The following is an 11,961-nucleotide window of genomic DNA, read 5'->3' on the forward strand; positions in this document are numbered from 1 at the left end:
TTTTAAGACAAAGTGAAGAAAATTTAAGGAATGAATTGAAGAGAACTCATACTCATTCATGAATATGTTGTCTAAATGTCTACATTGTCTAACACACATTTGAATCACTCTGCTCCCAACCACTATTAAGAAAATAACTTATTCAGATCACAGCAAGAGTATTTTGTCTTGTTATCCAGTACAAATGTCTAAAGATGCATCATAAAATATGTATACAATATAAAGTATATAAAACATGCAATCTAAATATCTACCAGTAAACTAAACAAACACTTTTTATAACTCAATGAATAATCTAATTCATTGATCGTTTTACGTATAAAGCCACATAATTTTGCTTGGTTTAAAGACGTTGAGGGCACAGGGCAAACATATATAGAGAACCAAAAACATTGTTTTTGCAATGCATGCAACATTAAATGCGATAAATGTATTAAAATAAGGCTTTCTGTTGTGACGTAAGATCGTTTATAAAGCTTTAATTTGTTTAAGGGTTTTTTCTAACATATTTTTGAGACCCGCAGAAACCCTGTCTTTTTAAACGCGAACACGTATCATAAAATGTTATGATATCTTCTATGACTTTGCCAAAGACAGCATTAATATGCTCATTTACTTACTGCCATCGAAATCGAATCCATCCACGTTTTCGAACATGTTACATCATCATAAATAAGCAAAAAAGTTCACCATGCGCAATAGTTCTTCATGTATGTTTTATTGGCGGTTGACAAGCCAACTTATGGCGCATTACCGCCACCAACTGGACTGGAGTGTGAAGACATGGGCAATGTTTTAACCGCGCATGCGGTTAAAGCACATGCAGTACGTCACGCTGCGCATGCGCATTTATACGTGCATGACGTTGACATGCATGACGTCACCGCGCTACAGTCTGCAGCGGGGACTACTTGTCTGCAGCGGGGACTACTTGGGTTTCAGTGCATTATTGAATTCAGCTTAATGTCAAGTATGCTTATGCACACAGCATTTTTTCTTGGTTACAGAAGCTTTCAGAGCACAGAAGACAATCACAATCGGACAGATACCAATAGAAAGAACGTCAAAGTCTCCTGTTCACAGACAATGGTAAAGCAGTGGTGGCCCTTTCTTTCATTTTCTATTGACCCTCAAATTCTGTCCCCCGGCTATTTTTCTGATCTACACAACTTGTAAAATAAAAATACATGATCATGGAAAATGTAGTTCATTGAAACACTGATGCAATAGGCCTAAAGAACACCATTGCCATCACCTTGGCGAAATGGTGTGGTTAGCTCAGTGTTTCCATACTGCATAAAAGGTTTGCAGAATGGCTATGCATACCACTTTTGTCTGTACTGACCTTCTTTACTTACACAGAAAGAGAAAACATAGCGTGCACCAAACATGATTCAACTCAACTGTTTCTGAAATAACTATTTATTGCTTGCATGGGAAAAAATTTAAAATATATATGACACTTTATGTATATGATTGTGTGTGTTGAACAAGATGATATGATTTTTGCAATAGTCAGTCTATTGCATATTTTATTAACTATAAACAATCAATGATTGAAAAGTTTGTAAAACTACATCTTGTGTAAATACCATATTCATAAACATTTAAAAAGAATTGAATAATGAATTGTTTTTATAAGATCTGATAAATACAATAATACAAGTAATAATCATGCACGTTTTTATACAACTTTTAAGAGTCGGATGCTGCGTACCAATTCGCCTACTTATACTACACTGTAAAAATTAAAGGTACTTTGAGGAACCATTTGGGGTTCTTCACATTGCCACGCCGGCGGAACCCTCAGGGGAAACTCAAGGCACCGCTTAATGAAAGGCGGTTCTCTGAGGAACCCTCCAAGGCTTCTTGGGGATCCCTTTTATTAAAATGGTCTGGAACCATCTTGGGTGCTTCTAGGCACCATTTCACAGTTTATATTTGCTATTCACAATATTTTAATAAGCAGAAATACTAAATCAAATACAACAGTTTATTGATAAACAACAACAATTTACATTGAATAAATATTTACAGAATGGTCAATATTGAATATTACCATCCTAAATTCATGAAATCACATGTATAATTAATATTGTGTTGGTGATATTGTTATAAATGAAAAGTCTTTATCTTAACAAAACTAACCAAATAATTTGCCTTACTTTTAAATATACTGTACATACAGAAATATTTCAGGTACTTTGTACAAATGTACAATTGTAAAAAAGTCCAGCAAAAAAGTAGTCTCTCATAGCAAGGCCTACACCCATGGTAAAGTTGTAATTTGCCAAAAAGCAAATCCTTGCGAGCTAGAGAAAACAATGCTGTTCTCTCCTAATGGGTTTCCTGCTATTACCAGGTGGTGTGAGGATCCATGTAGCCAAAGTAAAAATTATTTCTATAGTACATTTCACAATTTTACATTGCTAAAGTATTTATGGCAAAAAGAGAACAGGAGCTGCGCCTGTTGGCCTTAGGTGTCCCAGGCAGTGCAAGGATGAGCATCAGGGTGGGCTGGGTCTGTTGGCCTTGGTTGCCCCTGCGAATAAGACATGGAGACCAAAAAGAGGGATTTAGGTAACGTCTCATAAAACATTCAATTTAATCATTTAGCACATCACAAATTGGTTTACAAATGTAACAATAAACAAAATATTACAATGCCTGGAATTCACTGTTTTGGTCTATGGTTAAGGAGTACAATAGGCTATTTATAGTAACAACTGTAATAATCCACTTTATTCAGATTTTCCATTGTCAATGAGTATTTTTACATGTGCAAATATAACAAATAACATAATAATGAAAATATCATAATAAATATAATACTTACATTTTTTTGCTGCTCAACTGGAAAATACTGAAAATTCTGAGTTAAAAGGATAAAAACAGAACTGAATGATAAAAATATTTAATTACAGACAATTTATGTAACATGGGTGGGAAAACCATTCAACACAAACATCAATAAGTTAAAAAAGAGCTATACATTCACTAAAAGTGAACATAATAGCTAAAAGTGTCTAAACGTCATTGTTTGTCATTTAACACTAACGTTAGCCATTTAACGTTAGCCCCACAAGCTTCATCTTAACTTATATTCGTTAGCATCTCGGCTAAAACATGCGCTGCCTACACTGTGTAAATAAATGGTTTAAACAGCCAAAAGCGGCCATACAATTAGACGTGTCAGAGTATACATTTATATAAATAGTATATAGTTAGTATATTTAAGTTATTTATATATTTTGACTTTACTTACATCCAATGGGACAGTCGAGAGGTTGTTGCGATCCGTTATTTTGAATTCCCGCCTGTCGCGCGAGCAGAACAACACCGGTGAACACTCGTGCCACTGATGTTTGATCGCAGACGGATCGGCGACATCAAAGCACAGTGAGAGCTATTTGTGAACTGACTGCTCTGTATGCTTTAGAGATGTTATTCTAAGTCCGTATGCTTTTTGTCATAAGGTGATCGGTCTGCGCAGAGCTGGAAAAAGTTAAACACACATACTAACGAAAGCGCCACATGGCACATGCCTTGACGCTGCGACATTGGGCCAACAGCGCCACAGTACTGTGGAGGGCGAGACTGCACAATAAACACACAGAGCAGCTGCAGTTTGTTTGGATGGAAAGCACAACAACGTTTACATTTTCAAAAGATTTCAGTGACTTAGGATCTACTTATAGAATAAAAATGTTTATTTATAATATATTAATATAATTAATTATATAATACAAATAGTAAGAAATATAAAATAATCAAAAAGCTTGCTGAAATTTTTCAAAATAACATTTAGCCTTTTCTAATCATGTGCATGATTTTAAAATGTGTGTTCACTTAGCAGGGGCCAAAAACCAAACTTTGGACTATTCTTATTCTCATAAAACATCAAAATGATCAGACACTAAAAATCCCTATTTCATGCAGAATTTTTTGGGGTTCCTCTAGATACTGTCTTGTACAAGAGAGATTCTCCAGGAACCACTTACAAGTTTACAGATCTTACAAGAACCATTTTTTAGAATTTGAGTTCCTTCAATAACCCGCAAAGCACTTTGAGGTCCCAGTGTAGTGAAAAGGTGACTCCAGAACTCCACAACTGAATATGGGGTTATTCAAGAATCTTCTAGGTTCCTGGAAGAACCACAAAGACTATAGATGGTTCCACCATAACCCTTTTATTGAGAAAAAGAGTTTTGGAGCACTTAAAATACAGTTTAAGGTTCTTTGAGTACACAACAGGATATTTGAGGCACCTTTGTTTGAGGTAACAACTGAGGTGCCCTTGAGCAAGGCACCTGACCCCTACTTGCTCCCCGGGCGCTGCAGTGATAGCTGCCCACTGCTCCAGGTGTACGTGTGTTCACTACTCTCTGGATGGGTTAAATGCAGAGGTCACATTTCGTTGCCTTGTACTTGTACATGTGCAATGACAATAAAGTTGAATCTAATCTAATCTAAAAAAAATTTTTAGTGCCTAGCAAAACTGTATGCAAGCACTGGGACATATACTAACGCAAAATGGAAGTGGCCGTTGTTGGCTAGACGACACTGTGAGCATTGAACTGTTACGAACATCAAAATACAAATCTCTTCTTTGTATTTAAGTATTTATTCACTCATTATTTCATATGTAATGTTTACTGTACACTTACATTTATTAAGTTAGCTAAGCCTCTTTTATTTAATTTTATTAATGCAGTGGAGCGTCCATGGATTCACACTTTGAACTTTCACTGGAAACAGTAGACCATCCTGGTGCTTTAAGAATACTCATTTCAGCATACTGTGATTTGGGACATATTAATTCTATTTTCGAATACTACTTCGGATGGATAGTATGCGGATTGGGATGCAGGAATTGACAAATTGTCCATCACGCCTCTCACGCAGCAACAAACTCCAAAGCTTCATCATTCTTGGGTTATTAAGCTGTTGTTGAGCTATATCAACATTCAGAAATTAGTTAATGCCAGTTATGTTGTACAGTATTTACTGTAAACCACACTTAAAAGTGTATAAAAGTTATTGTAATTGCATAATACAATTAAATTATTTATAAACTTCACTGAATTCATGCCACACTCTTTTCACAGATCACATAAGAAAGATAGTTGCATTGATTGTCATTCCAGCTCTGCAGCACAGCTTTTCCAAAAACAATAACACCACAGTCATCATTTCCATTCCTACCACCGTTGTTAGGCTGTCCTTTCATCCAATAACTGAAATAACACAAATTAAATCATTCAAACCACATTTAAGTCAAAGGACTGATGTCAGAATCACTAACTAACACTAACGCTCGTTTTATACCTTGTGGTCAATTCTTTGCCATCCACCCATTTCCAGACCCCTTCATTCTCTGTGTCAGTAAGTCCAAGCCAAGCTCCCAGGTTACTTATCAAGCCGTGAACAAAAATCTGAAAGAAAATTTTGCATGTATCAGGAACTACAGTTTTCTTTCTTGTTACATTCTTATCAATTTTCACAAATACCATTTCCTCTTTGCTGTTTATGACTACCAGATCTGCTTCACTCTTTCTGCAATGCTGTCTGCCAACTGTCCAGTTCATCTTCACAGTAGAGATGGAGTACATGCTGGACTTGAAGTACTTCCATCCTGCATGTGTATGAACATAACTTTATCTCATCATAAACATAATAACATCTCTGAGACATTTAGATGTGCTTATTCTGACATTCACAAACATGAGCTAGTGCTAATGTTTCAGATAGTTAAAACTGTATGGATCTAATGTTAATATTAGCATAATTGTTTATATTAATTTATATGTGTCAATCACAAGGAACCAATGTCATAATCTGAGATGTTCTTACCAAAATTATACAGTGCTTTCTGTAGTCCACCTTTCTCCAACTGTAGCTTGTCTCTCTCTTTGGTCAGATTATCTCTTTCTTCAGCTTGGTTACTGGTAAGTGTCTGTAACCGAACTTTCTCTTCTGTCATGCTATTATACCAATTTTGTAGTTGGTCACTCTGCTCAGACATGGCCTTATATCTACTTTCTGATTGATCTTTTTCTCTGGTCAGGTTGTTACTTAATATCCGCAACTTGTCTTTCTCTTTGACCAGATTACTGATAAGTGATTGGAGCTGATTTTTTTCTTTGGTTATGTTAAGAGTTATGTTCTGTAATAGATCTCTCTCTTCAACTACACTGCTGTAGCTAACCTGAATTATACGGTAATTGTTTTCCAACTGCTCTTTCTCCAAACTAAGATTGTTAAACCTGTCTTGGTGCTGATCTCTAGCTGTTGCAAGAGCATTAGTATTAAGATATTCAGTTCTTTCGTCGGTCACGCGATTATAATTTGTTTGTAAGTGTTTGTTTTCAACATACAGCATTATGATAGCTGCCAGCAGTACTACACACAACAGTCCAAAAAACTGTGCAGCGAATCTGTAGCATCTGTTCCAAGTTATGTTACAACCTGAAAAAGTACAACATCGAGTATAAATGTTAACCTGAGTTAATTTGAGGTTGGTATTACAACAAGACCATTTACTAAATGAGCTCATGAAATTAAATATAGGCTACTGTACAATTATAAACATTTTCAAATCAATGTAAAAGAAATAAATGTCAACCATAAACATTTAAGTATTTTACCTTTGTGCAGTTTGCCACTGTTTTTGTTAGTGATGATATGTTCACATGAAGTTCCAAACTCAATGATACTTGTCCTATCCTCACAAACAGAGACCGTTGCCAGTGTAATCTCAGACATATTCAGCCTCCACTACAAACTGAACTGAAGTTATTTGTTCTTGTACACTATGTCCTTCAGCTATAAACTGAAGTAAACTAATGGGCCTTCCTTTTTAAAAGGTTGTGCTGGAGAAAAGGACAATGACTTGGGACCCATGGGTTCATTAACCTGATTTCTTGTCTCTATAAATCAGGCCTATACATTACATCCACATTTTAGAAGTAAAAAAATACTTTATCTTAATTTATAACTTATTTAAACAACCTCTCTGTACTAAACGGGTCTAAAAAGTATTTTGTTAATAATTGGCTAGTGCCATTAGATGCATCTTAAATCACATATCTCAACAATTTACCCATTTTATTTGCACTTACACTGTACATTACGTATGCTTTGTATGATTTTTCATTGTTGTTAAATATTTAAATTACTTTCTATTGAGCTAAACACAGGTTATGTTTTATCAATGTCAGCTTACACTTGCAAGGAAGAGGTTTTCAAAGTTTAAGACACAAGGTTGTTAACTTTTTACATTGTTGATTCAGCAGATTAAAAATGAAAATCGCTGACCAAAGCTATTTGCTCACCAAAAGTAGAGTCATTGAGAAACATTAGGAAAAAAGGAAACAAAATATTCAAAATGGTTGCACTATAATTTCGATAGCACTACTCTCACTACACTAAATAGTGTATGTGTGCCACTGAGACTGTGCTCGTAAATGATTTGCACCTTTGTGTATTTCACGAAATGTTAACAAAGTTCACACCAAAGAATAACAGAATTTCTAAAAAAATTGACCAGGGCAAAAGTTTACACATAATTCTTAATACTGTATGATGTTACCTGTCATGGTATGTCCAGGAAACAATGACAAAAGTATGCACGTAACAAAAAACACTTTAATAAAGGAAACAAGACTAGGAGAATATAAATGGAGAATGTCCTTTGGAGAGGTGAATCTGAAAAAATCCATTTTGGAGGTCTAGTCTTCTGTCATGGAACGTCCAGGAAACACTGACAAAAGTATGTACGCAACAGAACCAATTTTAAAAAGCCCACAAGACTGGGAGACTATAACTATACACATAAGTTAACATTAAACATAACATTTAAGACTAAACAAAGACACAGGGAACACTGGAATGAATATATACAGTTCTGATGATGGGGCTGATGACTGGCAGGTGAGGATGATTGCAAACGAGGAACTGGTGCGGGAACGTGGAGGACCGTGGGTGATGAAGTCCAAGGGGAAAACACTGGGAGAGACAGATGGAAACTGTGACATGACCTGAACAATCAATGACAGTTTTTATGTTTTGTCATAGTTGTTTAAGGGTTTCTTGTTTGTCCTGAGTCATTAAACTGTCCAGTGATCTTCAGAAAAACCATCCAGGTCCTCCAGAATCTTTGCTTTTTCAGCATTTCTGTATTTTTTATTCATGTCCAGCATTACATGACTAGGTGTTATAATCCCACTATTTCAGCACAATAGGACATTTCCCACGCCTTATGCATGACAGGGGGTGCGATCAAGAATATCAATAGAGGAAAGGAGGTCCCAGGTTTCACTAGGTTCATCGGGTAGGTACCCAGCTAACACAGTACGTTCTGACAATGTCACCAGTTCGTCTTCATTTGGTCACCGTGACATTACTTTGTGACCACATTCTGAGGATGTCTTGGCAACGTTCCATTTTTTAGAATTTTTGCTTACGTTCCGGAAACGTCCTAGCCACGTCCTCAAATAACGTCGTGAATTAATCCCTTAGAGAACCTTATAGCGACGTGATGTACTGGTCTTCTGATAACCTGGACACTGGTCATTTTTGCTTACGTTCCAGAAACGTCTGAGCCACGTCCTCAAATAACATTATGAATTAATCCCATAGAGAACCTTGTAGCGACGTGATGTACTGGTCTTCAGATAACCTGGACACTGGTCATTTGATTAATGAATCTGGTCATTTGTGTATTATGTTATTGTATGGAAAATGTATGATCGGTGTAAAATCTGTTATAATGTCAAGACGAATGCTATTAATCTGGCTTCTGACAGCTATTAAACTGGAGTTTAATTCGATACCACAATTACAACTATTTATTTTGTGCGCGCGCGTCTATGTTCTGCAAAAAGCTCTCATCATTTAAACGTTAATGGTCATTTCTTTTTACCTCACTGCCTGATTTTACTTTAGCGGTTTATTAATATTCTTTCTTTACTTTATACCTTACAGATGTGAGAGTAAACACATATTTTAGTGATTTTCGATCGATTTGGCACGTTTAAATGAACGGACCCTGATGTTTGTGAGTGTGATTAAAGAAGCTTTTGATTGTTGTTTCCTTTAAACGGACAACCTGCTAAACTTATGTGGTAAGACAAGAATATAATGTTAAGCCTAAACACAATGTTTATTCATCTCTGTCAATAAATATCTGCTTTAAATCCTCTATATTGTGTTTAAGTCTTTGATTATTTATGTCATGTACTACAGTATAAATCAAATACCTGATTGTGATGTACAGTGCTGTGTTGAGTTTTATAATCGTTATTCTGTGCTTTATACATATTTGAATAGAGAATTACTCCAATTATGCATATATTTTAATCTTTAATGCACAGATTAAATCACAAATTAATTTAATCCTCCATGTGAAGGATGGTAATTGTTTAAATTAAATAAATAAAAAAGATTTTAACAACGTGACTGTTTGTTCGTTAGGACGTGCTCATCACGTCCCAGAAATGTTATTTGGTACGTCGCTGCGACGAATATGGTACGATCCAGGTATGTCTTCAGGAGGTAATCACCATGTCCAAACAACGTCCAATGTTACGTCCTCAGGACGAATATGGGAATCACAAAGTTACATCACTGGAACGTTATTATGGTACGTCGTGGCAACGAATATGGTCCGGTCCAGGTATGTCGTCACAACATAACTGTGTTAGCTGGGTGTCCTCTGTGTTTGGGGGATATTTGATTATAGAAATACATAGCATATTTATATTTACCTTTCCTTGCTTTTATCAGAGAGACATCTCATGAGTTGTGTGTCCAATCACACTTTCATCACATCCATTGTTCTGGGTGAAAGATGCCTTTTGGTGAGGTGCTGCTGATAATGCCCTTTGTATGGTTCCCAACAATGCGACACATCATCAGGTGTGCACCTCACCCTCATTGGGTGTTTCGGCCCTTTATCACTTTATCGCACCACCTCAGCCAAGGGAGGTCATCTGGCAGCCCATGCTGTGTCCATCCACCTCAACCAAGGCCAATGGCTTCTTCTTTCTACACCACTGACCAGTTTTTGATTATCCTCCACTGGACCTGTACTCTGAACCCCTCTTCCTGTGTCAATTAGCTCATCCAGATTAGTGGCTGCAGCCTCAACAACACTTGCTTTGCTAGTGGCTCGGTGGCATCACACCTCAATGCAACCATATGGGCCAAGCCATTGACTAAGGCTGTTCTAGCCACACTGGCACCGTTAATGCATGCTCAGTGCCCCCGGTTTCGTATGGCATAACATTACAACACATTTCCAATATCAACTCAACCATACGCGCCAACCCATTGGCTAAGGCTGTTCTAGCCCCACTGGCACGGTTAATGCAAGCTCAACACCGTTTTATTACGTGGTCATTTGGCAGCCCATACCGTGTCCTTAAGTTTTAACCTCTGATCCCCACTTCCTTAAGCAGCCTTGTAGTGGAATTGGAAATAAAGCCCCTGCAGCCCACTTCCACTGGGAACACTTTCACTGTCCATCCCCGATCTTCAGCCTCCTCTGCCAAGTTGGCATACCGGAGATTCTTTCTTTCAAATGCTTCGTTAATGGCCTCTTCCCAAGGTACAGTCAACTCAACTATGATGACTGTCCTACTGGAGCTGGACCACAGAACCATGTCCGGCCGCAGATTGGTCGCTGCGATTTCCAAGGGGAAAGTATGTCTGTGGTTTAAATCAACTCGCCTTTCCCAATCCCTGGCTATACTCAGCAGACCTGAATCTGGGGACAAGAGCTTGGCCCGCTTTTTCTGCCTCTCCCGAATAAAGGGTTGCCTTTTTAGCGAGTTAGCCATGGCGTTTTGGTGGATGGCATTTGCTGCCACTCTCTTGGTCTCTACTGCTGCAGCCAAGCACTTTGGTACTTGATTGTGGCGCCATGTGTATCTCCTCTGTGTCAAGCTCTTCTTAACACCCACAAGAATATATTTAAGGTTTACTGGAGCTGCACATAGATGGCAGGCTGGATCCTGTCCACACCAAACATGCAGATTTGTTGGTAAGGGCAGCACATCATATGTAGCTCTTATGATAAAACTTAGCCTGTTTGTTTCCATACTCCACAGCTCACTCCAAGTGATTTTGCACCTTTCAATGCCTTCCCACGTCATCCAGCCATCTTGCTGGGCTTGAGAGACCGCTCTGGCGCATCCACTTGGTTCCTCTTGACGCCAAACCTCCTCCACCACCAGGTGACGCGGTTCCTTTGGTGTCTCTTTTCGCCATGTGGGTGTGGTTGATCCCAACCCACAATGTCCTATGTTTGAGGGCTGCCCTTGCATCTGCTACCGCTGTTGCTGGGTTCCATTTCCTCCCTGTCGCTACTGTTAGAGCATCATCTCTTACACAGGGATCACAGGATTCTTTGAACTTCATCCCCAGCCTTGTTTTGATGCATTTATATTCCTCCACAAGGCTTGAAATGGGAAGAGAGAGAGCTCCATTCCCATTCAGCCCTATGTTGCTAAGGCATCTTGGTAGCCCAAGCCATTTCCTCACTTGTGTACTCACCAATCTCTCCAGGTTCTTGGCGTGAGACACCGTTAGCTCATACATTGAAATTGGCCACATCAGAAACATCAGGCAATAAGCCAATTTGGAAGCACCAGAGTTTAAGCTTCCCAGGAAGAGCTGTATTATTGATTTTCTTGAGTCCACTAACTGTCTCTTGCCTGAGTTGTTCCACCTATTCAGCGTCTTCAAGGTCTGCGCTGTACCACTGTCCAAGGCTTTTGATGGGCTTGTCCGTGACCTTGGTATGGGCTCGCCCTTTATAAAGAACCTGTCGTTGGTAAGCCAGCCCTTGACAATAGAAATGCTGTGGGATTTGACCTCCATTTGTGCCCAACTAATGTTCTCCTGTAGCTTATCCAGCAGCTGCTTTGTACATGCTTTGGTTGTTGTGATGGTTTTCAT

The 11,961-nt window shown here is 38.1% G+C and overlaps 1 protein-coding gene and 1 long non-coding RNA gene across 2 annotated transcripts; both read right to left on the minus strand.

The window, feature by feature from the left end:
• Window positions 1-2,107: 2,107 nt before the first annotated feature.
• Window positions 2,108-4,253, minus strand: LOC130553466 (uncharacterized). The gene is made up of 3 exons (XR_008962861.1): window positions 3,266-4,253; window positions 2,837-2,872; window positions 2,108-2,542 (listed from the first exon to the last, which is right to left on the minus strand). It is a non-coding gene; the product is annotated as an uncharacterized LOC130553466 (long non-coding RNA).
• An 825-nt stretch (window positions 4,254-5,078) lies between these two features.
• On the minus strand, window positions 5,079-11,961 carry LOC130552563 (CD209 antigen-like protein C). The gene is made up of 4 exons (XM_057330916.1): window positions 11,718-11,961; window positions 5,511-5,635; window positions 5,329-5,435; window positions 5,079-5,237 (listed from the first exon to the last, which is right to left on the minus strand). The coding sequence occupies exons 1-4, from the start codon at window positions 11,959-11,961 to the stop codon at window positions 5,087-5,089; spliced, it is 627 nt and encodes a 208-aa protein (XP_057186899.1). The 3' UTR covers window positions 5,079-5,086.

This window comes from Triplophysa rosa, linkage group LG4 (assembly GCF_024868665.1).
Source record: "Triplophysa rosa linkage group LG4, Trosa_1v2, whole genome shotgun sequence".
Classification (NCBI taxonomy): Eukaryota; Metazoa; Chordata; class Actinopteri; order Cypriniformes; family Nemacheilidae; genus Triplophysa; species Triplophysa rosa.